Consider the following 26,450-nt stretch of genomic DNA (forward strand, 5'->3'; position numbering starts at 1 on the left):
TGCAGAGATAGTAAGTCTGTGTTGTTGAAGTTTTCTTGAGACTTCTGTCAGTTGAGCATCATGCTTCTCAATGGTTTTGCCATATACTAAAATGTCATGCTGAAAGTAAGTGATACCATTCATAGTCCCAAAAATAGCATGCATCGTTCTTTGAATACCAAAGCTGCAGAGACTAATCCAAAGGGCAGTCTTTTGTATTGAAAAAGGCCCTCTGGGGTCATGAAGGCTGTATATTTGCGAGAACTTTTGATCAGAGGTATTTGATGGTAGGTCGAAGACAAGTCCAAAGTTGGGAACACTTACTCTTACTTCATTTCGTTGATATTGGGTAATGGATGACAATCCATTACCACGTTGGAGTTCACATCTCTTAAATCTACACACATTCGAAGTGTTCTGTTTGATTTCTGCACAAGGCTGCACATGCAGATATAGTAAGGAGTTTCTTGTAAAGCAGATGGGAAATGAAAGTGTACGGCGAATCAAAATCAGCCAGCATCCACACTATATGGCCATTAAATTTAACTTGACAACGTGGAGAAGCAGGCTTTGAGTCTATCACACTTAAAACACTGTCAGGAAGTGGTTCATCTGCTTCATCATATAGTGAATCAGTAATGGAGTGGACAGCAGACTTGCAAACCTTAACAAAGTGTCCCGTTTTTAAACCTGTTGCAAGTGACCTTCGTGTAGGACAATGAGCAAAACTGACTCGTTTCTTATGCTGCCACTTTCTGGGGCAGTACCATATGAGAAGATTGGGTTTGGAGGGATTTAGACTGAACAACCTGGATTTCAGGAGGCTGGTGTTGGGATACCAAAGAGAGTGATTTGCACAGTGAAGAGCATTTTCCTCCCTCCTAGCCATTTCTATAACTTTATCCAAGGTACATTTCGGCTCCAATAGCAGTTTTTCACGCAGTTTGGAGCAGTTTGTTTTCATATCAATCTGATCCCTGATCATTTCATCAGTAAAGCTGGCAAACTCACAGGTTACACTTAAGGCACGTGATGCTGTGACATACTGATCGATAGATTCACCAGGAGGCTTTACACACAGGGCTTTTGCCTCGAATCTCCTTCAGAAGAGAGTGTGTGTGTTCGCACACCAGCCAAACTTACCTCAAAGTCCCTTTGAGATTTTTGGACCCACTCCACACACTAACCGGGCTTTGTGGTGCGAATTCTAGCTTGTCTCGATGTATGTCCAAGTTTTTAAAATGCTAGTTTTAAGCTACTTTTTCTGAAAACGCCGGAGCAAATGGGAGAGGCACTGATGTAGACTCATTAGCATGATAAGAAGCATGCTCTCTTTAGAAATGCAGGTCTATCTCTGCAAGACCTCTCCCTCCCACCATGGAAAACATGGAGCAAGTCATGTGGACTTTTTTCAAAAGAAAACCAAGAGCAGACTGGAGGGGCTGCTTCCCTCAGTGCTGTGAGTATACTTCGAAGTGGCTTCACTCAACATTTACCCCAAAGCCTGAAGCCAAGTATGAATAACTCCCAGGCAGCTAAGATCTAGAATAGAACTTGTAATGTTCAGTGATCTCATTCAAAGTAGGATTGAAATGATCATCTAAGGCTTGAAGAACAGCTTCATAAGAATTGGCATCCCCTTCCAAGTTGGCAGGAAAGGGGAAATGATTATATATTATTTGGCCTTCAGGGCTCAGGCCAGGAAGCAATACAGCCTTCTGCTTTGCTGGAGTAAAATCAGGGATTTGTATAGTGAGGAGGTAATTGCAGAAATATGACCTCCATTATTTCCAGTGAATAGCAAGTTCTCCTGTAGTGGGCAAAGGGAGGAAAGAGTGGTGGTGGGATCTGAGCCATGCTGCAGTGGTAATACGGAGAACAACAGAGTCCAAGATTGATGAGGGGAAAGTACCTTTAGGGGTTGTGCATGTCAGGAAGCTGGAGAAACAATCAGCATCAGTGACAGTAGAAAGCAATGCGGGAATGTAGGCCCAGTAATGGAATAGAATGAAGTTGCAGGAACATTCACAAGCTTTGCAGGCTCACATGCTTAGCTGGTTCAAAATCTCATCACCAAATGTTTTATAGCTGTTTATCTCACAAACACAAAGTAATCTTATGTCGATTTATCTAAGAGTTTATTCACAAACAACTCCATTTTCTCCTCCTTTCCCTCCCTTTTCCTTTCTGACTCCAGCCCCACACTCTCTACAGGATCCTGACTGGGACAAACTTCTAAACAACAAAACATAAAAGATTATTGGATGGAATGCAATATTTAGGTGTCACTCCAAAAATTGTAACATATAACAAATACATACAACTGTAAATATTATAACTGTAAACATGCACACTGAGCAGACCTTTGTTAAACAAATAGTTTGAGCAGTGTCTGCTCAGTGTGCATGCTTATAATTAAGTGAACATGAGAACATAAGAGCAGCCCTGCTGGATCAGGCCCAAGGCCTATCTAGTATCCTGTATCCAGTATCCCATTTCACACAGGATGTGTGAAGCCCAGAGGCAATTAGTGAGGGCATGCCCTCTCTCTGTGGGCTTCAAAGGTGATGTGATATACATTAGAGGATACATACCCTCTTCTCCTTGAGGATGGAATCTCAGACACTGACAACATGAGTGAGATGAATTAAGAAACTGAATTCTTAAGAAACTTAAGAATTAAGAAAAATAGGGCCAGGTTCTAAAAATATTATGCAACTATTAAAACTACTTTCAAAGCGTGAGGTAAAATGGAAAAGGGGGGAAGGTTGTTACTACCATGTATAAGACAACTTATATTTCTAAATAAATATGAGACAAGCCCTCTTCAGACTTTCAAAAAAGGGGGATGTAGTGAACAACATCTGGGAATCCCTGCTAGATGGAACACTGCCTGGCACTGATGTGCTCAGAAGCCTGACCTCCAGGCTGAACACACATGGTTTGCAGTGACCAAAACTGTATGCATAAAGATATTGTTTTTGTAATTGAGAGCCGCAGTCGTCTGATCATGGAAAGAATCTCTTCATGCTTACAGTGTTTGTCTCTGCAGACAAATCATGCAAGTGTGTGCAGCATAGAGGGTAAGCTTCTGTCAGCACCAGGACAAGACTTGCAGGTAGACCCTGGGGACACTATATTAGAGCACAGTGTCCCCCTTTTTAACTTCTGAAGAGGGCTACAGATATTCAGTGATCTCAGGGTAGAATTTCTGTTTTCAATGGAGTGAAGAAATGTATCTACCTTTGGCTGAAGTGATTTTCCCTTAGAATGACAAGCTATCAGTAAGAACTTAGAGGTTTCTAGGAATTCTGGACTGAGGTCAATTAATTTGTTGCATCAAGCTTGCTGCATAAATCTTCAGTCAGCAATTGTAACTACATTTGGAAAGAGCTAAAGAGTTTAAAATCTTCCCTACATAAGGGAAGAGTTTAAAAGACTCAGTAATTCATTTCCTGGACCTTGAGCATGGTGCAGAAAATCTCTTCATAGAATGCATTGTAATACTAATCTCCCATATTGGGTTCATTGCTTCTGTGCTGGGTGTGCAGCACAGAATACTTGACCCTGGCAAATTATAATCTAGAATCCCACCATTCTCTATGTCCATATGCACAGTTAACTCCTGCAAAGAGGCATCTTTTAAGTGATTCTCTAATATTTAGTAAGGGGGAGAACAATAGTCCCTATCCAACCACAGCAAAGCATCTTTCCAGTGGTTGTTGCTGATATCTCCCTTGTGTTTCTTTTTAGATTGTGAGCTCTTTTGGAATGGGGAGCCATCTTATTTCTTTTGCTATATAAAATGCTTTGAGAATATTTTTGTTTAAAAGCATATATAACAAGGGCATGCAAGACACTGTGAATATGCTATTTATAGTGGCTTACATGTCCAACAGTATAATATGGTTGGTGCCAGACCTGACTATACCGCTGCAGTGCTCTAAATCATACAGCAATGCTGCTGTGCAAGAGGACAATACTGGGACTGCTTCTTCTTGCACAATCACACGGTGCACACAACTTCAATTATTCCAAATGGAAGACACAAGTGCCATATGATTGTGCTAAAGGCAGCAATCCCAGTATTGCTCTCTTGCACAGCAGCATGGCTGCATGTTTTAGGGTCCCACAGTTGTGCAGTTGAGTCTGGACCGCCTGTGTTACTCAGCAAGACTTGTAAGCTGATAACAATAATAATGACCCATATTCTTCACTCTTTGCATGACCCTCAGGAATATACTTCTGTTGGAGCTAGGACCCTGACAGCATCAGCTCTCAGCTGCAATGTCTCACAGTGACCACTTGGGGTGGGTGGATAGGGTCATGGATAAAAGTGTTGGACTCCTCCATTCTTTGTTCTTCCAGTGTTGCATCACCATTTTTGTCTCTCCAGAGATGGCTGTTTTGGTCTCTCTCTTCAGTCATGAGCTACAGCTGAAATTAAGCTACAGGCTTTTTCACATTTGTTTGTAACCTTTTCTTTAAATGAATCATTGTACTTCTTCAATACTAAAGAAATATCTCACGACCTCTTGCTTTGCTGCTTTCTCACCAAACTGGTTTTGCTTTGCTTTTTTGGGACTGAACTTCCATTCTTCCCCTACAAATTCCACAAGTGAACAGAGCTTTGGCAGGGAGGGAAGAGAAGTGAAAATCACGTTCCCATTCCCTTCCCTGCATGCTGGGCTGCAAGACAAGTCTGCAGTGCAGTTAGTGTCCTGACACCATGAGGCCAGAGCTCTTGCTCCATCCTTGTAAAGCTACAGAGTATGTGGGCCAATAATAATAACTGCTGCTTCTGCTATGAGCACCCTATACACTGTACTCACAGAGTAGCAGGCTACTGAATGACTGTAAGTGAGGTGTGGGAGATTCTTGGCTGGGCTTTTTGGAGAAAGCCCTGCAGAGAACTGGCAAATGTGGTGCAAAGCTGACACATAAGAGGGAAAATTACAAAGTAAAAGAGGTAAACAGTATTTAAAATATTGAACAATTCAAACACTAGTGAAGGCATATTTACATTTGTTGGACTTCTCCATTGACTGCATACACTTTTCTTTGAGCAAGTTGCACAAATGCCTTGTAGCATTGTTTCTAGAGGAAAAAGTGGTTATATCCAGCATTATATCCCTTTGTTTCATTTCACTTTAAAGAGAAAAAGAATCAAAATTTAAAATCCCATGAAAGAACTTATAACAGCTAGGCCTTGTGAAAACCCATTGCCCTCTCACTCAGTGTGATGCCTCACTGTGAGGACTGCTAAGGCAGGAGTTCCCTATTTGCTAAATGTCAGAAACTACCTACTTAGGGTCAAACTAAAAATGATGTGTGAACCTCATGTTTGGAACTCTGGATACCATTTCCCACAAAAAAGCAGTCATGGGAGTGGGAAATTTAGATGTACAGAGAACAGAGCAGAGATTATCTAACCTGTTGCCCCTGCATTGCGATCCTAACTTAAATATCCCCCCAAAGGTCCTTTTGTGCCCATATGTTTTCCCCTCCATGGCCAATACTAGCTTTGAGTTGGAAAGCTGGATCAGGCTGCAGCTTGGGACAAAACAATTAGATCCCGCCCCCCTTCTGCATCCCCAATCCAAATCTCCCCTGCAGCATTTTCAAACCAATCTGCAATGTGTAATGCAAAGAGTAATTTTTGACAAGGTCTACCTGACAAAGGAAACAGGTGTTATACTTGCAGCACGGCTTTGTGTGTAATCACAATTTATATAGGCAATTTATTTAAAATGCTGCTCTTAAACCACCAAAGTCCAGTACATGTGCAAAAGATTAAAGAGCTGGTGCTATGCAGCTTAACATAAGCTTTAGGCCACCATAGATGATACACTTACATGACGAGACACCCAAGTCGCATGTCTGGCCCAAAGCTTTGGCTTTGTGGAAGATACTCTCAAGCATGCTGCCCCCAATGTGGAAATGTCCAAGATGTGCCTTAAAAGATAAGGAACTGATGCTGTGCACCTCAAAATAAGGTTTGGACCACCACAAATGATACACCCACATGACCAGGGGGAAATCCCATGATATACTCTAGAACTTTGTTTTTGTGTAAAACATTGACAAATGCAGTTCTGCCCAGTCGATGTCCTGTCATGGATATTAGGAATAAAATCTTCCATTCTGTTCTGCAATCTTTTAATTCAGTTCAGGCCTAGAGAATGCTGATCTTTTTACCTAAAGCCTTTGCACCTGAAATTCATTCTTTTTCAATATGCTAGAATTTTGCAGGATGTGTTTAAGACAGTTAACTAACTAGTGTTCTTGTTCCTCAAACATAAGGATTAGCTGAAATCTACAAGAAAGGGGTTAATTATCAATCTGAGTTGTTAGAAGAAGAAGAAGAAGAAGAAGAAGTTGTTTTGTTTTGTTGCTGCATTATTGGTTTGTTTATTCATTCATTCATTTATTTAGCATTCTTTTATACTGCCCAAAACATGTCTCTGGGTGGTTTACAACAAAACAATAAAAATAACAAATACAACAGTTAAAACATTACGACAATTTAAAATTTAAAATGTTAAAACTATTAAAAAATAATCAAACTATTAAAACAGTATCTAATTAAAAGCCTGGGTGAACAAATGCGTCTTGACTGCCTTTTAAAAAGTTGTAAGAGATGGGGAGGCTCTTATTTCAGCAGGGAGCATGTTCCAAAGCCTCGGGGCAGCAATGGAGAAGGCCTGTCCCTGAGTAGCCACCAAACAAGGCAACTGCAGACGAACCTCTCCAGATGATCTCAATAGGCGGTGTGGTTCATAGCGAAGAAGACATTCTCTTAAATACCCAGGGCCTAAGCTGCTTAGGGCTTTATAGGTTATAACCAAGACCTTGGATTTTGCCTGGAAACACTATCGGCAATCAGTGTAGATCGGGGCTATATTTTAACGAAAGGCGGTATAAAAATGCAAAAATAAATAAATAAAAATAAAATCTTTTAAGATAGGAGTGACATGGTCTCTCTGAGATGACCCAGAGACCAACCTGGAGGCCAAATTCTGGGCCAACTGCAGTTTCCGGACTATGTATAAAGGCAGCCCCACATAGAGAGCATTGCAGTAGTCAAGTCTGGAGGTGACCAGCAAATGTACTACTGTTCTGAGTTCATTTATCTCAAGAAATGGATGCAGCTGGCATATCAGCTAAAGCTGATAGAAGGACCCTCTGGCCACTGCCTCAAGCTGGGATAGCAGGGAGAGGTTTGTGTCCAGAAGTACCCCCAGACTGAGTACCTGAGGTGGCAATGGGTGGGTGGGTAGGGGAAGGAGGTGGCAACGGGTGTGGGGGGGGGTGAGGAAAGGAGGTGACAACAGGTGGGCAGGCGGGGGAAGGAGGTGGCAATGGGCGGGTTACAAAATGGTGACAGCGTGGGGGCTGCGGCAAGAGGCAACAAACTAGAGGCGCAGATGCTCTGTGCCCAGCCCAGCTTTTAATTATTGGTAGTACAATACCTGAGGAACATTAACCTACATGTGGTGAATTCTTTAGAATGGAGAACTGCACACTACAGTTTCCTGATAGAGTTTACATCTATTATTGGGGTGTGAGAGTTCATCTAACCAGAAGCAAACTACAACTGTCCAATACTTGTATAAAAGAATAAGGAAGGAACTGGTGTTGTGCAGCTCAAAATAAGCTTAGAGCCGCATACATTGATATTTTCAAAGTCCCGCACCATGGAATCTAGGCATCAGAGTCAGAGAATGGTGTTCATTTAGGTGAAGAAGAGTTGGATGATTTATTATGATGACTGATGTGCACAATATAATGTACTTGCATTTTGAGGAGTGGCCCTATCCAGCCCCAGCATAGTACCTCCAGTGACTGTTGCTGGTGTCTGTCTTATATTTCTTTTTAGATTGTGAGCCCTTCGGGGACAGGCATCCATCTTATTTATTATTATTTCTCTATGTAAACCGCTTTGGAAACTTTTTTGTTGAAAAGTGGAATATAATTATTTGTTGTTGTTTATGGGTATAACTAGTAAGGTTTTTGGAAGGTATAGTCAATCACACACAGTCATTGCAGTTCATGTGAAAAAACCAATCATATGAAATATTTCAGTGTAAGGAAGTAAATACAGTTGTGTTCAAAAAGTATGCGCTGCAGGCATGTCTACTCAGAAGTAAGTGCCATTGAGTTGGGGCTTACTAACTAAATTGGGCTTCCTAACAAGTAAAAGAAATTGAGGGTATGGTTAAATTGTGATTACACACAAAGTGCCACCAGTATACCAGTAATTTCCCATCTCTTAGGGTAATGACCTTCCCGGAGATCACTATCAGCATTAGTCATAACATATGTTAATAATTTATCATTATGGGTAGTGCAGCTCAAGGAATATAAGATGAGTTTATTAATAGGGGTGTGCACAAAACCAGCTGGCCCGGTTCGGTTCTGCACCCCCCGAAAACACCCCCCCGGTTCATGTCCTGGCTATGCAGAGGCCCACTGGGCATGCACGGCAGCCTCCAAAATGGCTGCCACTACACAGGGCAGACCTGGAACAGGCCAAAGATTGCCCAGATAGGGCAATTTTTACCATAACAGAGGCCGGTGGGGGGAAGGGGGAACTCCAGAGACTCCCCCACGGCCTTGGAGAAGCCCCCTGGAGTTCTGACATCTAACCTGTTTGACATCAAACCTGTTTGCACATCCCTAGTTATTAATGCCTCAAGATATACTAAGAGCTAAAAATGACTTAAATTATTCTTTTAACACTACTTACTCTTTTAGAAGATCTTTATTTGCATGTATTTCATCTTCCAGTTTTAGGCTTAGTTTTTCATTTTCAAACTAAATGTATATAAAAATAAAGATACACTAGGTATGTTTTTGTTTAGATGAACATTTTTTTGTTCTCAAATGAAAAACATGTCAGCTTCTCAATGTATAGATTTATTAAGCTTGGTTGGCAGTTATATGGATTTGACTAATTTAGTGATCATGTTTTCAAATTTATGTTTGCCACTGTGAAAACCAGAAACAAACTTAAATAAAAGTTGAGATCTCAAAAATCCAAAAAGAACTCTTCAGGTTTTATACTTTTAATTTAATATCTACCTCTTCCAATACCTTGATCTTCACTAAAAATGCATACATACTAAGTCCTGCAAGTTCAAATTTGCCCAAAAAAACTGACACAAAAAGTGGATTTTTTAACCCCGGACATAAAACAGGCTAAACTCTAATGCGCAATGAAAAACCTGAATTGTGTGTGAAGTGCTCCCCAATATTTCACACTGGTTCAGCGTGAATCCAACTGATGTGCGAACACACACTCTCCATTCCAAGCTAAAAGCTCCATTTGGAAATGCTCCTGGTGAGGAAACTGTTGTAAGCATGTGGATCACTCCCATCATATAATGCAAGAGGCTACTTCACTCAATGCTCCCCCTCATTGGGGAGGAAGAGCACAACCCTTTTCCTAAACTGATTTGGCAACAGGAAAAGAAATCCAGTTATTGAGCCCTTTCTCACGATCAGTGAGAAAGGGCTCGAGGGAAAGAGAGAAGGAAGGCTGCTTGCACTTACCTCCCTGCAGATGATCCCTCTTCATTCCCTGGATCCCTCTTCGCTCCCTGGATGGGCAGGTCACCTGTCCACACGATTGCCGGCAGCCACCGGCAGCACGGAGAGTTGGGAGCTGGGGTGCCCCCAGAACTCCCACAATGCACCACACAAGTCCACAGTGCATTATGGGGATTCTCCTGATGCCAGCCAGAAGCCCTGCAGTCTCCCTGCCCCAGCAGCAGTCAATCCAGAAAACAGGGCTAAGAGAGTGCTAGCTCTCTTAACACTATTTAAGAGGGTGGCTGGCTCGGCAGGTTTACCACTGAGGTGCTGCCAGGATCAGGCATCACGATCCCAGTGGTTCTCACATGCGGGCAAGATCAGGCATGGCTTAGTTACCCTGGTTTTGCCTGCACGTGACAACAGCCTCTTTGTCTGTCTTACTACTGACTTTCTCTCCTCTGCAACTATTAGCTCATTCTGCCATTAATTAATTGTGAATCATAAAACTTTAATAAAATTGCAATCAATGTTTTGCAAAAAACTAACATAAAATATTACACTTTTATATTTTTAAACATGAACAGCTGTTTTATTTATTTGATTTGATTTGTATACCACCCTTCCAAAATGGCTCAGGGTGGTTTACAATTAAAACAAACTACTAAAACAGTAAAGAGCTAAAACAAATTAAAAACAATATTATAACAATTTAAAAACATTTTAAAAGGATAATTAAACAATTACAGTTATTAAAAGCCCCGAAATCGGGTTAGAATGTTAAAACCGATTTAAAAACCCTGGAAAGCCAGTCCAAACAAATACGTTTTAAGGGCTCTCCTGAAGGCTAATAGAGAATTCAAATTGCGGATTTCCGCAGGGAGCGCATTCCACAGCCCAGGAGCAGCTATAGAGAAGGCCCGCCTCTGAGTTGCCACCAGACGAGCTGGTGGTAACTGGAGACGAACCTCCTCAGATGACCTTAATGTGCAGTGGGGATCATGCAGAAGAAGTCACATTTCTACTTTTTGTTTTATTAAACAAAAACTCCCTTGTTGATGGAGTTACACTGGCTGCCAATAGGTTTCCGGGCAAAATACAAAGTGCTAGTCATAACTTATAAAGCCCTAAACGGCTTAAGCCCTGGGTATTTAAGAGAGCGTCTTCTTCGCTATGAGCCCCACCGGCCACTGAGGTCACTTAAGGAGGTCCGTCTCCAGTTGCCACCAACTCGTTTGGTGGCTACACAGAGACGGGCCTTCTCGGCTGCTGCCCCGAGATTGTGGAATGCGCTCCCTGCTGAGATATGATCCTCCCCATCTCTGGCAATTTTCAGAAAACACCTGAAAACACATCTCTTCAACCAGGCTTTCTCAGCTTTTTAAAACTTGTTTTTAAATTGTTTTGATTATTTAATTGTTGTTTTATGATGTTTTTAATTGTTAATCATTGTTTTATGTTTTATAATTTTTGTTTAATTATTAATTGATTTTAATTGTGTTTTAATGTAACTGCCCTGAGCCTTTTGGAAGAGTGGTATAAAAGTTTTAATAAATAAATAAATAAATAAATAAATAAATAAATAAATGAACTATATCGATTATAATAAAGTTTCTCACTAGTCCAAGGATATTTAAATGTTTAAACATTAATAAAACATAAATTATTTGTTTGCACGTAACTATTAGTATCTGGCTGATCATTTGGGGCCATATATTCTTATCACCATAACTCTGAAAACTTTAATGTATTTTCATAAACTGTGAATACTAATATCCTGAGTATTGGTATACATATTCAGTATAGGTACAAGCAATAGCTTCCCTCTCAGTGCAAATAGCAGCTTCCAGGATAGGAATGAATTTCATAAGAACTGTAGCATGAGTGGAAAATTAAATACCCTCTCCCCGATAGCCCCAATTCAGATTGTTCCCCACCTGTCACAGCTGAGTGATGAAGATGTAGTTATGAATTTCATATTACATGTAATTTGATTCTAAATTAAACTCCACAAAAAAACCATGTAAGGGCATGACTCATCCTAGTGTATGTGCAGACCGGCTGTAATGCTCTAGCCTCAGCCTGCACTCACAAACGTGTGCACCACAACATCTATGACAATACTGGAAATTGAAGGAAATACAAGCCTTCCAACATCCTTAGGTATTGTGGTGCATACAAACACATGCACCACAACCAGGGCCAGTGCTAGGGGTTCTGACGCCCCCCTGCAACCTATAAATTGGCACCCTTTCCCTCATCAGTATTAATGGCAGGCCCCTTTCCCCAAACTCCTTTGCAAATTTGTAATAAGAAAGCTAATAAATACAGCCTGCAATCTAAAAGTATACATATATACAAAATGACACATATAAGCAGCAGATGGGGGAACAATGGCTGTGTGTGAACAAGCAATCATGAAAAAATATTGGGAAGAAAAAGGGTTGGGGGTTTTGTGTGTGGACATTTTTACCTCTCAACCCAGCACCAGCAGCTTTGTATGTTGAAGGAAGTCACTAAGTCACAGCACAGCAGCACTATTTTTACTGCACACACAATCCGCATCCTCCGCCTGCTCCCTAGCCTCCCTGACCGTCCATTCCTTCCCACCCATGAATCCCCCGCTACCTGCTCAGCTGGCTCTCACGCGATGAGATGTCAATGTGTGCGTCATGTGAGGCACTGCCTGCACTGCCTGCTATGGCACGGGGAGAAAAGAAACCAGAGGGAGCAGCAGCGGGGCAGGTGCACAAACGCGAGCCGAGGTGGCTGCCGATACTCCTGGGGTGCAGACTGGGTGCAGTTTGTTGCTCAAAATAAAACTGGAATTAGGGCTTGATTGTTAGCACATAACTGATTAAATCACATTAAACAAGCTAAACGAAGAAAAGTCTAAGAAACTAAATGCAGCTCAAAGAAATAAAGGTATCAGGTGAAATTCACTGGCAAGCTCTCCTCTAGAAACCCCGTTAAAATGAATAGGTGTTGGGAAAGACCCTTCATTTCAAAGGGATATTAGGTCATGACTCCAGTTCCAGCACCTCTCCTTACTGGGGAGAGGCAGCTGCTGATCAAGGCCCTGTCCAGAGAGGGAGGGAGGGAGGGAGGGAGAATGAGCAAGCGGAGCAGCCAGCAGGGGGAACAGGCGGTGAGGGGGGATGAGAGCAATACGCACCCTCCCAATATCAAGCCCGCCTCCCTGTGATGTGTTCCTCGCTTACCGCGTTGCACCGGCCCTGACCACAACACCTAAGACAATACTAGAAATGGAAGGGAAGATGTATACTGTATATAACTTCCCTATTCTCATCCATTCCAGAGTCTAAGTAAATGGTATATGCCCCAGTCACATTCATCAAAAGAAATGAGTACAGGTTGAGTATCCCTAATCTGGACATTCGAAATCCGGAACGCTCAAAAATCTGGAAACCACCACAGCATGCGCCCGCAGCACCGACTTGTTGCAGCTGAGCACCCTGTAACATGAAATCTGAATTTCATCTCCACCTAAAATGCCATGTTTGAGTCTAACATGACCAGCAACATTATTGCGTTGAAAATGTTCTCGCAATTAGTTTTCATTACATTTACAGCTACCTGTAGTTATCGTAAATTCAATGCTTATTAGTTTCTATACTTTAAATAAAACCTAATAAAATAAAATAAAGTGTACAGTAACCTTTCGTGTTTAGACTTGGATCCCATGCCCAAGATATCTCATTACAGTATGCAAATATTCCAAAATTCGGAAAAGTCTGAAATCCAGAACACTTCTGGTCCCAAGCAGTTTGGATAAGGGATACTCAACCTGTACAATATTGATCCGTATGCTGATCCCTCCAGATGCAGATACTGTGTCCATGCTAAAACGGAGCATTCCCTAAATTTAAGATCTTATTCTCATTTTACAGGTATATATATTTAAATGTTGTAAACACTTGCCTGTAATTCTTGAATGGCTTTGCGCAGTGCATCTATAATCTTTCTATTTTCTTGCAATTTTCTTTCCTTTTCTTTTAGTTCATATTCTACACTGACTTTCCATCTCTTGATCTTTTCAGCTTCTTTGTAAAGCCTTGAATAAAGTTCATTCATTGACTCCATATTCTGCAAAGGCAGGTTTCACTAATTTAATCTGATTTTTTTTTTATTAAAAGGGTTTTTAATGAAGTTTATTTTATCTAAATATTTACACCAACATACTATTAAAACATTCCCCTGTGTGTACTGAGCATATGGAATATATAAAAAAGGAGTGTATAGAATATATTTTTAAAAATGCAGTAGGTGCCAATGACAGGTCTTGTAATTCGAGGAGTACAGCTATAGAGGACATTAAGCACATTAAATACAATCAGAAAATGTTCAGACATCATTTGTTTTCCTCCTTGCCTTAACAGTGCTGTACAGAAAATTGTGAGGTATTAAAAGTAACATTATTTCATAACTTTGTAAAGTTAGTTTTTTAAAGAAATCCAACAAATATTCTGTCTATATCAGAAATCACTGGGGTAGATCTAGATACCCATGAGCAAAATGATCCTGTACACAATGGCAAACAATTGCAGGAATTTGATGAAACTTCACATTCACATTTGGATCTTGGGGGATAGCCATTAGCAGCTGACAGCAGAAGCAATCTGCCCACAGATCTGCAGTGGTTATCCTGGGTGTTTTCCAGATTGTGAGCTTTACATCGCAAAAAGCAGCATAAACTGTAACATTTTGTGGCACCAAATTCAAGCCGCATTAGAGATCCGTCATAAGGGGGCAAGCCTCCTACCATGGGCAAATACAGCAATTATTTTTGCAACACAGATGCGACATTTTAGGGCTGTGACGCAACAATAAAATCTTAAAGACGGCACCTTCCTTACAACACAGAGGCTGTGATGTCAAAACACAGGCAGTACGGAAGCACACTTAAGGGACCTGTTGCGACACTGTGATAGCGTGCAATCTGGAAAGCAGCCTATTTGCAACACACAGCTTCAGTCTACACCAGTTTACATGCATAAAGGCCAGATTCCTGTATCAATCTTTTCTTTCAGTATATTCAGCCAGATTCAGTGTATGCTTCTACATGAAGGACCAACAACTCTCACAAGCTGACCACAGGACTAGGGTAAATATTCCTACGGTTGAGAAACATTCTTCCATATGACTGAGATGATAGAAGAGAAAAATCAGAGCTGAAACAAATGTAATTCAGAAACATAATTCTTATAATTGATCACTTTTTTTATTGTATGCTATACATAATGTATACCTAACTGACCTCCTGATCTAACTCAGGCACAAGTTTTGCTTTATACGAAACAGGGTCTGAAAAACATTAAAATTTATGTTTGATCATTTTTACTATAAACATGTATAATGAAAAATAATATAGTTCAGAAATTAGTAAGAAATTGTGGATTTTATAAAAATACTACAAAATAACAGAACTATAGTATGCTTATACAATGAGGCTATTCACACACGTGTGCACAGCGGGGCTAAGGGAGCCCAGCTAGGTTTTTCATGTTCATGTGAACCATCGGGATTGGGCTCGATCCCAGTGGCTACATGGTGGCAAACCCACCTATTGAGCAACCCAGTTAAATGAGGTTAAGGGAGCGCTACCGTAATCTCATTTTTCAATCGTGTGGCAGCCACACTCAGTGGGGAGGGGGGATCCCAGTAATGCACCATGCACTCCCACGGTGAATTATTTGGGTTCCCAGGGTGGGGGTGGCATGTGGCAACGCATCCCAGCACCCCAACTCCAGGAGCTGCAGGAGGAGCTGCTGCTCATCTGGGTGGGCATTCCACCTACCCAAGGACTACAAGCCTATTGTCTGCGAGGAAGGTATGTTTAACCCTCCTTTCCCCACAGACCGCCTGAGAGCTCTTCTCACAGGCGAACTTGCCATTCACCCCTAGCAACACTCTCCTCTTCATGAAGGGGTAGACATCTCACCTTGCTTGCACACTTCTCATCCTGGTCACATCTGCCTGGCTCAGGCAGGCACTGAAGTGATGCAACCAGCAGGAGGAATGAGCAAGCAAGGCATGGGTGGGTTGCTTTCCATGTTGTGTCTGTCTGGCTCAGGCACGTGATGGACAGATGCAGTCAGGAAAAGGAAGAAGTGACCTGCCCATGCCTTATTTGCTCACTCCTCCTCCTGGCTGCATCCATCAATGGCTTAGGAACCATGCTTACATTTCCAGGTACCATGGCAAGCTGGCACCTGGAAATTTTCATGCCCCAACTTATAGCATATTTATAATATGCATTTTATTTTCAAATATACAAGCTGAGCATTATATGGAATAGGAAGAGTAGCAAAGCTGACTTTCCCTAAGTCAGCAACACATTCCAACGGTTCCGAGAGTGGTTCTTGTATACAAAGATACTTCAGCTGGCTGTCTGGCCTCCCACTTCCAGCCTCTGCCCAAACTCAGTTTGTCTCTCTGGCCGCATTCGCACATAATGTGGATTTACGTGCAGTGAGACTGCAGGGAAGAGGGAGAATTGGCTGTCTTGGCTTCCTTCTTGACTGAAAAGCAGCCCTGACAGTCAATAGTAGCCAGAACGCTGCTAGGGAGCGTTCGGACATCACGCTGGCACCTCTAAACCAGAGGCCCAAGTGGCAAAACTCACTACCAACCGAAGGTACAAATCGGAGTCTGGGGAGGGAAGCTGTGGGTCCATTTTTGGTTGTAATTGCAGTTGCCTGCATTCGAACGTACACAAATAGTAACCGGAGGCTCCATCTACTCCAATTTTGTGTTACGGAAATGCAGCCTCTGTGTCACACACCTACTTTAGCTTGCCTGCTGTTTCTTTTCACCCACAAAAATACATACTGCTTGGTGTGTGAGGGGAGGAAAAGAAGGGGTGATCACACACATTTGCCTCTCCTATCAGGTTGATTCTATATCTGTCTAACAAGATTCTCAATGGCTTCCTCCAAGTTCCCATCAGGGAATATGAACTAATTTTCTCCAGCCATTAAGAAACATTAGATTTATCAGATCCAGGATCTCTGACCAGGCATTACCCTAGGGCAGTGGTTCCCAACCTGGGGGCCTCCAGCTGTTGCTGAACTACTACAAACTCTGCAACAATACCAAAAGACTACATAAATATGTTGGATTCTGACTTATCAAAAATACAACAACACCAAGCCAATTATATATCAAAGTTAAATTTTAAGACAAGCATTTCAGCTTTAAATATTGTAGATATCCTGAGCGATTACTCTGGAATAACTTGCTACAAATCTAGTGGCTGCTTCAGATTATGAGGTCCAGCCTCTATCCTTCTTTTTTGCATATTATGTCTCATTCTTACCTATGGCTTCCATGTGTTTTGGTGTATTTTTCATCCCAAAAGGCAAGTTATAACCATTTTGTGTTTCCTTGTTAAAATTCTGGACAAAACCAAACAATGTTAAAAACATAAACATACATTTTATATGAGGACACATTCACATAGCAATCCTAAATTGAAATTTAGCTTAGTGATATCCAAGAGAAGGATATCAGATCACTGACTGACATCCAGTGTGCGACCCTCAGGGATATTTTCAAGAGGTACAGCAAGCTTCAGAGGAGCGATTGACAGAAATTGCCCTTCCCCTGTAGCCCTTGCACAGTGTTAGGCTGGATGTCAGTCACTATATTTTCCCTTATTTATATTGCAAAACCTTCAGTACATGCATATCATCTTAGAAGAAACTATCCAGACGGAAAACTATCCAGACTTGTTCAGCACTATTGAAGTTTTTCAGGGCTACTATGCCTTTAATCGGAAGCTTTCTTCATGAGGCTTCTGCCTCTAATTGTTTTTTTCAGTGCATCTTTTCTTTTCTTTTATTGCCACATAGTGCTATTTCACAATTAAAACGAAACAAATTTAATGAGACAAGGCCAATAATTAAAGTCTGGGGGAACAGAGCTAAGTGCAAAAAAAAAAAGCAATTTATCAGTTCACATGGATGGGATACTGCTGCCCATTTGCCTGAAAAAATGGTCAGAAACAGTCTGAAAAGGGGCTTGAGGACAACACAGAAAATACTAGTATCCACTCAGCTGGCAATACTATTGAACAAGATCCAGACTAAGTTAGTCATTACACTCAAATCAATGAGATAAGTTAGTCACAACTAACTTACATCCCATTCATTGTAATGGGACTTGGTTTGGATCCTGCTCATTGTCTGGATTCTGTGTTTAAAGTGAGTGAACAAATGATGGCAATTTCTAATTCAATGGCTAGTGTGGAGTAACCTCAGTCTAGGCATCCTTTTACCTCCTCACATACAGGTGGTCAGTGCTGTCTTGTAACAACTACAACATGAGGCGTGCAACCTTCTGCTATGCTCCTTTGGATCAGGGCTTATATGTTTTCTTCACCATTTTTCATATTGCAGTCTAGCAAGTGCTATCAGGAACAAACTGCATCCATGCAGCAAGATTTTTATATCCAAACAAAGGCTCCCATTCGTACAACAGTATATCATATATTGCTTTTTAAATGACTGGACTGCCAAAAAGGAAAAAAAGCTAACAATGCAACATAAGGGGGCTGCTGCTTGGAAAAGAAAAGAAAAAAAAGCTCAACTGCACATATGCATCTCACAAGCCATAACTACAACACAGCAGTTTCAAGCAAGTACAGGTGTTCCAATGAACACTCAGAGCTCCCTTCGCCTTGGCAAGTTCCCTATAAATTGCTACCATTCCAGTGAGAGGTTCATGTGGACCCATGGCCAAGTACCATTAGAGACCCTCCTTAGCAGCATGGCAAGGTAGATGGACTGGAAGAAACCATCTTTGTTTACCAGTAATGCAATGTACTTATCCCCTTCAATGCATCTAGCGATGCAACAGCAAGGATGAACATATTGCATTATAGGTAAATGAGCATATTGCATTATAAGTAATCAGTGACGCCAGACAACATTTCTGGACATGACTGTCACTAAAGTAAGCCACCATAAGGGTTTGGGGGAGGTTTACACTGGTAGTGGCAGCAGTACAGAGCGCTACTCAGTGCCTGCACCAGCCACCACCATCTTTTTTCACCAGGATCTCAGGAGTTGGTCATGGGCCATTTGATGGCCCTGGGCCCTTGGGATGCTCCAACTGGCCAGTCCCTGGATTGTGGCACTGGTGTGGGGAGCACCACTGTACATACAAAGGATGTACACAAGGAGATACCCCTTTCATTGAAATACATGGAGAAATGATTTATAAAGCAGTCCTAGGAGGTTTAGAAAAAGCTACATATCTATAGCTTCCAAATACAATGCATTTCTAATTGTTTAAATGTTAGACGGAAAGTTTTAAGGTGCTGCACTCTGGATCATCAAATGTTTAAAAAATGTTTTAAAAAGAAGAAATGTTTAAAAAAACTTTTTGTTGTTGAAAAAATAGAATGTTGGTCAGGTGGGTTTTTTTTATTATTTAACTGCTGCTACATTAACTTTAAAAAAATCAGTGACAATTGTTCTTATTTACCTGAAAGAATCCACCATCCCCAGTGTTAGTTTGTGGTTTGACTGCAGATACCTGAGTATTACTCAACCTTGGTGGTACGAATAATTTAAATTTAAAAGACTTCTCCTGTTCCATTCTCTTAGACTAAAAAGACACATGAATTAAAATTTCAGAATTATACTGGTAATATTACATTACTGATTAGCTATATTCAGCTTACTATATTGCTATGTATCCCGTCTTTCCAGGGTCTACAGACCAATGTTATATTTTCTACAGAAGAACTGCAGATTTACTATATCATCACAGGAAGCTCCAAATAAATGGCCCTATGGGTAATATATATAATAGTGGTCTGTCTATAATACTTAATATTTATATAGCACATTTTACATATTCAAAGTACCTTTCACACAGTGGCGTAACAAACTCTGAAGGGGCCTGTGTTCAAGAATGGAACATGGGCCCTATCAGATAATTTCCCCATAGGGATCAATGGGAAACACAACAAGATTAATAACTCTGAGAATTATCAGCACTCTAGAACTTCCAAAGAATGGGAAACTCAAAAAGATTAATAACTTTGAGAAATCAGCAACAAGAACTCCTAGGATAGGACTGATATAAAACACATATATGTTTGTAGTGTAGATAGGTGCCTACCAGCTATATCTCTACCCAGTGCTGAAGGATGACACATTGCCCCCACCTCTGTAGGTGGCAATTATGACATCACCTGTAGTTTCTCTATTATAATGTGTTCATGGTCTCCTTGGTGATGACTAAAGCTCCATCACCAAGCTTTAGCCATCAAGGTGTGGCGCATGCAGGAGGAGAAGCTTCTCATATGGGCAGCTTAGTTCTCTTCATCATATCCCAATAGATGGAATAATCATGGCAAAGCAGTTGTGCAACTTTTAAATATATAAATGAGTGGTAAGGCTGCCAGGTAAGAAGTATCTTCCTGTTCTAGAATAGGAATTTGTAAGGGCTGGAGGCGGCTGAAACCAAGTGATCTAGCAGATGAGGCAAGTATTTCAGCATCTCTAAATGCCAAATTCTTTCCCTTCCTTTCTTTGGCTCTGTAAATAGCTTTTGCCAAGGCTTAGTTCTAGAGACTGTAGGGGGAAAGATACTAGATTGCCTGGAGAAGAATCTTCACCCTGGAAATAGACCAACTTGAATAGGATACTATAGGCAAATGGACAATAAGACAACTTTCATTTAGGGAATCATCTGGAAAAGTTTTTTAAAATCATAGATTCTGGCAAGTGTAAGAAAATACTAATAACAAAATTCATTATGCAATGTTAAGGAATGATATAAGGTAAGGAACATAAAGGCTATGCTCACAATCATTCCTGGGGCAGGGAGGGCAGGCGGCGGTGGGGTAAGGCAGGGATCGACCCATTGCAAACTGGATTTGGGGCAGGTCATGCAGTAGCGACTGCTTTGGTTGGCCTGATGGATGATCTCCAAAGGGGAATTGACAGAGGAAGTGTGACTCTGTTGGTCCTTTTGGATCTCTCAGGGCTTTCGATACCATCGACCCCGGTATCCTTTGGGATCGCCTGCAGGGACTGTGTTTGGGGGGCACTGCTTTGCAGTGGTTCTGCTCATACCTCTTGGGCAGATTTCAGAAGCTGTTACTTGGAGACTCCTGCTCTACAAAGTGGGAGCTTTTATATGGTGTCCCCCAGGGCTCCATTTTTTCTCCAATGCTTTTTAACATCTACATGAAACCTCTGGGAGAGATCATCAGGGGATTTGGTGCAGGGTGCTCATAGGGATGTGCACAAACCGACACTTTGCCAGTTTGGCGGTGGTGGGGTGGTTACCTTTAAGAATCTGGGTGGGTGCTCATCCCCCCACCCCACCGTGTTTTCCCCATTGTACAGTCTGTGTACAATGTATACATGTACATATCTACATGCACATACAATTATTCACACATAGTAGCCCTCACAGCAGGGCGAAGGGGAAGTCCCACCACCACCACCCACATGCTCTACCACTCACACTTACAGTGCAGCTCATCTGAAGAGGGCAGAGCCCTACCCATGATGGCGGGTATTCCTGTGATTGTAAGACTGGGATCAATCCACCTAGACAATCATGGGAATGCCTGCCATCATGGGTAGGACTCTGTCCTCTTCAGAAGAGCCCTGCTGTAAGAGTGAGAGGTGGGGCACATGGGCAAGGACTTCCACCCCCTTTGCCCTGCTGTACATGGCTACAGCAGGGCATTTTTATAATGTCTGAAGCTGCCTAATGCACAAACAGTAATACACTTCCTAACTGTACCCTGCATTTGAGGAGTCCTGTATCCAGGTTCTCTTTTAAAATGAATGCATGTGCAGTCATTCGCACAAAAACATGTACATGTGTACAGACACAGCTATACTTATAATAAATAAATAAATAAATAAATATTAAATAATGCTCCCAGTCCCAGCCTAAACATATGTAAGTAAAGTGTGCCGTTGAGTTGACTGACTCCTGGTGATCACAGAGCCCTGTGGTTACCTTTTGGTAGAATACAGGAGGGGTTTACCATTGCCATCTCCCACGCAGTAGGAGAAGATGCCTTTGAGCATCTTCCTATATCGCTGCTGCCTGATATAGGTAAACAAGCAGGAATTTGATCCGGCAACCTCTGGCTTTCTAGTCAAGTCATTTCCTCACTGCGCCATTAGGTGCTTAAACATATGTACTCTGAAGCAACTACTAGTTTTGATGGAGCTAATTTTCAAGTAAGCACCCAGAGAAATGCAGTCTTATTGTAACATCCAGCAAGAGTTTGTTTGGTGGATGAGCTACTTCATTGAATTGTTACTCGCCTCCAGCCAGGGGCATACTGTCAATTAGGCAAGGGGAGACAGTTGTCTCCCGGTCCACGGTCTCAAAGGGCCCCCCCAGAGGCAAGTCACCTGACCCATCCTGACTCCCCAGGCTCGGGTGGGGAGACCTGAGGAGCTGCGCCTGCGCGTCCTCTCTCTCCTGGTCTAGGCTCCTTCCCCATCCTGGCCCCATCCAGCCGGATTCTCTGGCATCAGGACTCACAGAGGCTCTCATTGGCTGGCAGGTGGACGCATCACTCATCCAAATCCTTGCCCCAGCAGAAGGCAACACTCCACTTGTAGCCAGCCAGTGTGTTTGCCATGCCCACCCCACCCAGTTTATCGAGGCCGCTGCTCCCGCCTTGCTGGTGGTTTAACGTCCGGCATCCAGGGCTATTTAACCTGAGGAACGCTGCAAAGTAAAGAGGTAATGTAAAATGAGGGGGTAGCGTGCCCGCTTCCAAAGCGATCCAGTCTCTCTTCACTTCCTCCTTCTCCCCACAAACACTGAGCTTCACCCCGGGCTGGGTGCTGTTGTTTTTCTGTACTTTTGCTGTGGGAGGAGGGGGTCTGGGGGTGGAGGCGCTCCAGTGGCTGCTACCGCCGCAGAGTTGCGCAAAAAGGAGGCTGTTGTTGTGACCCTTCTAACAGGAGGATACATCAGGGTCCAGTTGCATCAGCCAGAGAGACTGGGTGGTGTAAAAAACCAAAAAAAGTAGGGAGTCCTTGCAGGGCTTCAGGGCAACAGGTTTGGGGTCTCTTCTCCTGCTATCAGTGGGTAATATGTTTGGGGGCTGGGGCAATTTGCCCTGTGCTCCACTCATGGTGCGGGTGGGGGAGCTGGAGAGTGGGGTGCTGCAATATTGGTGGCTATTACGGGCGCTACCTAGAGTGATCGTTGACCCAGCAGCGCGGGGTGGAACTCGGAGCCCGGGCAAGCGAAGGCCTGCAGTTCCCTTTATCCAGCACTCCACAAATGTCAAACAACTCAAGAGCTCTGTAAACTGCGATGTATTGTGGTTTATTGTGGCAAAAGTTGGGGGGGGGGCGTGCTTAGGAATGGAGTCCATTTCATTAGATCCTCTTAAGGTGAAGAGAGACTCTAGTGCAACCCTCTTCTAACCGTGTTTGCAGCAATGTCGGTTCTGCTGACTTTTCAGTCATTTGTTTCCGAAGTAAACATGCTTCAAAAGCTGAGAGAGCTCCAATTCAGATCAACTTAAGTGGGCCAAGGCTTAATAGGGCCAAACAGGGCTACAGCTCCCTGCTGCACGCCCTTCGTTAAGGGCAAGGCACAAGTTCCCCTCTGGCTTGGTTTCTGCGGTTGTGCAAGTGTAGGCATGTTCTACAATGCATGTGCACACCCACTATGAAAGGGGTCACTTGGCTGCCACCTTTTCTGGAGCAGAACTCGTATCCCCAAGGCAAACTCTGGCGGCAACTGTGTGTTTAAACGGGGAGGGAATATATATCCCTCTTCGATAGAACGCTTTCAAGACAACTGGATGTGGGTTGCTCTTTTTTGATGACTTGGCGGGGTGGCTCTTTCTATCTTTCTAAACTTTCTCTCTCTCTCTCTCTCTCAAACCAAACCTACCCATCCTTTCAATCTCTTTTAAAACTTTTTCTTCTTTCTTTCTCTCCCCAAGCCTGCCCCATCCCTTTTCTTTTTTTCTCTCTCTCTCAAGCCAAACCTATCCATCCTCTTTCCATCTCTTTTTTAACTTTATCTTGTTCTTTCTTTCTCTCCCTCTCTCTCCCCCCTCAAGCCTGCACCATCCCCTTTTCCTTTTTCTATCCCCCCCTCTCTCTCTGGTCAAGCATCCCCCATCCCCTTTCTCTCTCATCTTCCACACAGGTGGAGTTTGTGTTGAAGGGTCAGAACAGTGTATGGTGAAGGATCAAGGTGTAATTTTACTCAAAATTTCAGAAAAACTTATCTTATTTTTTTTCCTTACAAGTGCTCCATATTAGTGGGGTGATTTGTATTAATAATAAACTGCAAAACCATGGGGGCTTGTATTATTTTTCCTTACAGACGCACTATTTTCAAGTTTGTGAATTATCAAGAAGGCTGTAAATCCATGGAGGAGCCTCTGCTGTTTTTCTTTTTAACAAGTGTATTTATGTATTTTATTAGAATGAAATTTAATTTTAAATTAATCAGAGGCTGCCAATAGAAGTTAAATTGTAATTAAATTCATTTTAATTTGACTTAATTAATATTACTTTGATAATCAGCACCCTAAAGACTGACCTTGGCCCCCACACGCCAAGTCGGTGGGAGGCCCATTTTAAAATCTCATCTCTGAGCCCACTCCAACCTTGGTACGCTCCTGCCTCCAGCGCTGAATATCTGAATAGGGATAGTAATGGCAGAGGGGGTGAGGGGGTTAGGTGGGGAAGGGGATGCATCAGAGGCAAAGCGCGTTTCTGGGGAAAACGCTGTCTCTGAAACCATACGTCTGAAAAAGAAATAACTGTATATTTTGCATTAGCACTCCCATTCTAAACGTATTTACTCTGAAAATCCTACTGGTTTTGATGGAGTAAGCATAGACAGCAATACAGCGTTATTAACGACAAGTTGTGGACGTCCCACAAGGGGTTCAGGGAACATTGCTGGGAGCGTAATAGTCACTTCTCTGAAACGACGCTAGCCCGTCGCCTACCCACAGGCGCTGCCAAGGGCTGAAAGCAGCAGGGAGGGCAGCAACCTGAGGCGAATATGCGGGAGGAGGACTGGGCGAGTTATATTACCTCGAAGGGCGGCCCTGTGCTTAGCGGCGCAAAAAGCGTTGGAGGACAAAGGCGTCCTCCAGAAAAAGGCGCGAGAGTGCTCAGCAGCGGGCCGTGTGCAAAAGGCGCGAGGAAGCAGACCGGCCGTTTAACGCATTTTCCGCCCGGCAGTTCTACCGGACAGAATTCGGCGCTGCGCCCGGTGCGGGGGAGGGGGGGCCGAACGTTGTGGGCGTCGCCTTGACAACAGGGCCGCGTGCAGGCTGCGCTAGTCCTTAGGTCTTTGCAACTGGTGCTTTGTGGCTTTTTAAATTTTAAGTTGCCTAGACGAGCAGGCTAACGCTTTGTGGTGTCTGCTGCAGGAGATCACTTTCCATGGCGGGGCACACTGAAAAAGGACCAGTATTCTCGTGGGCAGAGAGAAAGAGATCTGCTCTCTCAAGAAGGACTCATATTGAAAGCTATCTACGAGACAGAAGTACTTTCCAGTATAACCAGATTGTTGGCATATAACGTGTATTAATTATACAAGCCTGTTTATCATTTTAGGGAAGAAGGCTTACAGTTCAGCTCACTCACAAAGGGCACACGCCAGTGACTCATATAACAAAGATCAAGGGGGGAAATGAGGTGAAATGAAATTGTTTCCGCTGAGTTTTCTTATCAGGTTTTTTAGTTTTCATCACACTCACTGATCTCCCATTGCAGTAGGCGCGTTTGCGTCTTCTGCTAAATGCACATGGGATGGGACATGGGAAAGATTTCTGCTCACTGTTGATATTTCAGTGATAAAGAAGACACCCCATGGTTAGGAGTCTTTTCACTTAGGGCATTACAAAACATGAGCATTGCGCAGGGGCGTAGCAAGGTTGGATTTGGCCCAGAGACAAGATTTTAAAATGGCCCCCCCCCCTCACTGCAGCTCAGCTCATGAGGTAAAGAAATCTTAAATGAGTTGAATACTGGTAACAAAAAGCATAGTAAATGTTATTAAATATTTAAATATCTATCTATCTATCTATCTATCTATCTATCCTATGTGCCACAATAGAACATCATCCTAAATTATTTTTTTAAAGGTTTTGTAAATTGTGGACGATGCAAGTCATTTAATGGTACTAGAGAAAGACATGCTGTTCTGGTAGCTCCAGGTCTTAACACGCACATCAGTTTCGGAGGATGAATACAACTGAAGGAAGCCTGGACAGGTGTGTGGCTGGGGGAGTCAGTCATGTGACTTGCCTCTGGGGGGTCCCCCAAGGCAGTGGGCCCCCAGACAACTGTCTCCTCTTGCCCTATTATAGTTACGCCCCTGGCATTGCGTCTTTTTGATGAACATTTCAGCAACTGTTCAGGGATAAAAGTTAGGTTTTCAGGGCTCAGTCTGCACCGATCCTGGACTCGGGGATCAATTCACACATTATGTGGCAGATGTGATCGGATTGCCCAACTTAATTAATTAATTAATTAATTGATTGAACAGGCAGAAGAGCTCTAGGTTTTATCAAAACAGCTGCACTAGGGGAGGGAATTATTAATTATTTTCGTACTCCTGCATCAGGCTTAAGTTTTAGAAAAAAGTATAGCCATTCGATCAATGGTCTCCCATTGTGATTTGAGACCAGACAAGGCACAGTCTCAAATTTCAAAGAGCGGGACAATATTTCAGAATCAACATTTTCTTAAAGCCTGTTAATAGTGATGAAATATGAAGTGAGGGGGGGATGTTAAGCTAATGTCCAATCTTTCCTCTGTCTACATGTCATTAGATCCAGATTTAATTAATCCTTTTTTATTTTATTTTTTTTGGCAAAATCTTTTTCTCTTCTGCTTAATTTCTACAAATTTAGTCTCTTTCTCATATTTTCC

The 26,450-nt window shown here is 42.5% G+C and overlaps 1 protein-coding gene and 1 long non-coding RNA gene across 12 annotated transcripts in view; one reads left to right on the forward strand and one right to left on the reverse strand.

The window, feature by feature from the left end:
- SYCP1 (synaptonemal complex protein 1) overlaps positions 1–24,762 on the reverse strand; it is a 142,022-nt gene extending 117,260 nt beyond the window's left edge. For 3 of the 11 annotated variants that reach the window (XM_053250413.1, XM_053250407.1, XM_053250411.1), the window contains exons 1-7: positions 24,379–24,573; positions 19,024–19,146; positions 16,853–16,931; positions 14,792–14,838; positions 13,456–13,620; positions 8,729–8,796; positions 5,003–5,076 (exon numbers count right to left, since the gene is read on the reverse strand). In XM_053250413.1, coding sequence (XP_053106388.1) covers positions 5,003–5,076; positions 8,729–8,796; positions 13,456–13,620; positions 14,792–14,838; positions 16,853–16,931; positions 19,024–19,146; positions 24,379–24,462 — 640 coding nt within the window. In that variant the 5' untranslated portion in view covers positions 24,463–24,573. Of the gene's footprint in view, positions 1–5,002; positions 5,077–8,728; positions 8,797–13,455; positions 13,621–14,791; positions 14,839–16,852; positions 16,932–19,023; positions 19,147–21,932; positions 21,957–22,065; positions 22,343–24,099; positions 24,151–24,378; positions 24,577–24,602 lie in introns of those variants that run through there. The other 8 variants (XR_008307234.1, XM_053250412.1, XM_053250404.1 and 5 more) reach the window with 8 other exon arrangements.
- Positions 19,796–26,450, forward strand: part of LOC128325043 (uncharacterized) — a 30,549-nt gene continuing 23,894 nt past the window's right edge. Inside the window, exon 1 of the long non-coding RNA XR_008307235.1 lies at positions 19,796–19,951. This is a non-coding gene — a long non-coding RNA (uncharacterized LOC128325043). The remainder of the gene's footprint in view (positions 19,952–26,450) is intronic.

Source organism: Hemicordylus capensis, chromosome 4 (genome assembly GCF_027244095.1).
Source record: "Hemicordylus capensis ecotype Gifberg chromosome 4, rHemCap1.1.pri, whole genome shotgun sequence".
Lineage (NCBI taxonomy): Eukaryota > Metazoa > Chordata > Lepidosauria > Squamata > Cordylidae > Hemicordylus > Hemicordylus capensis.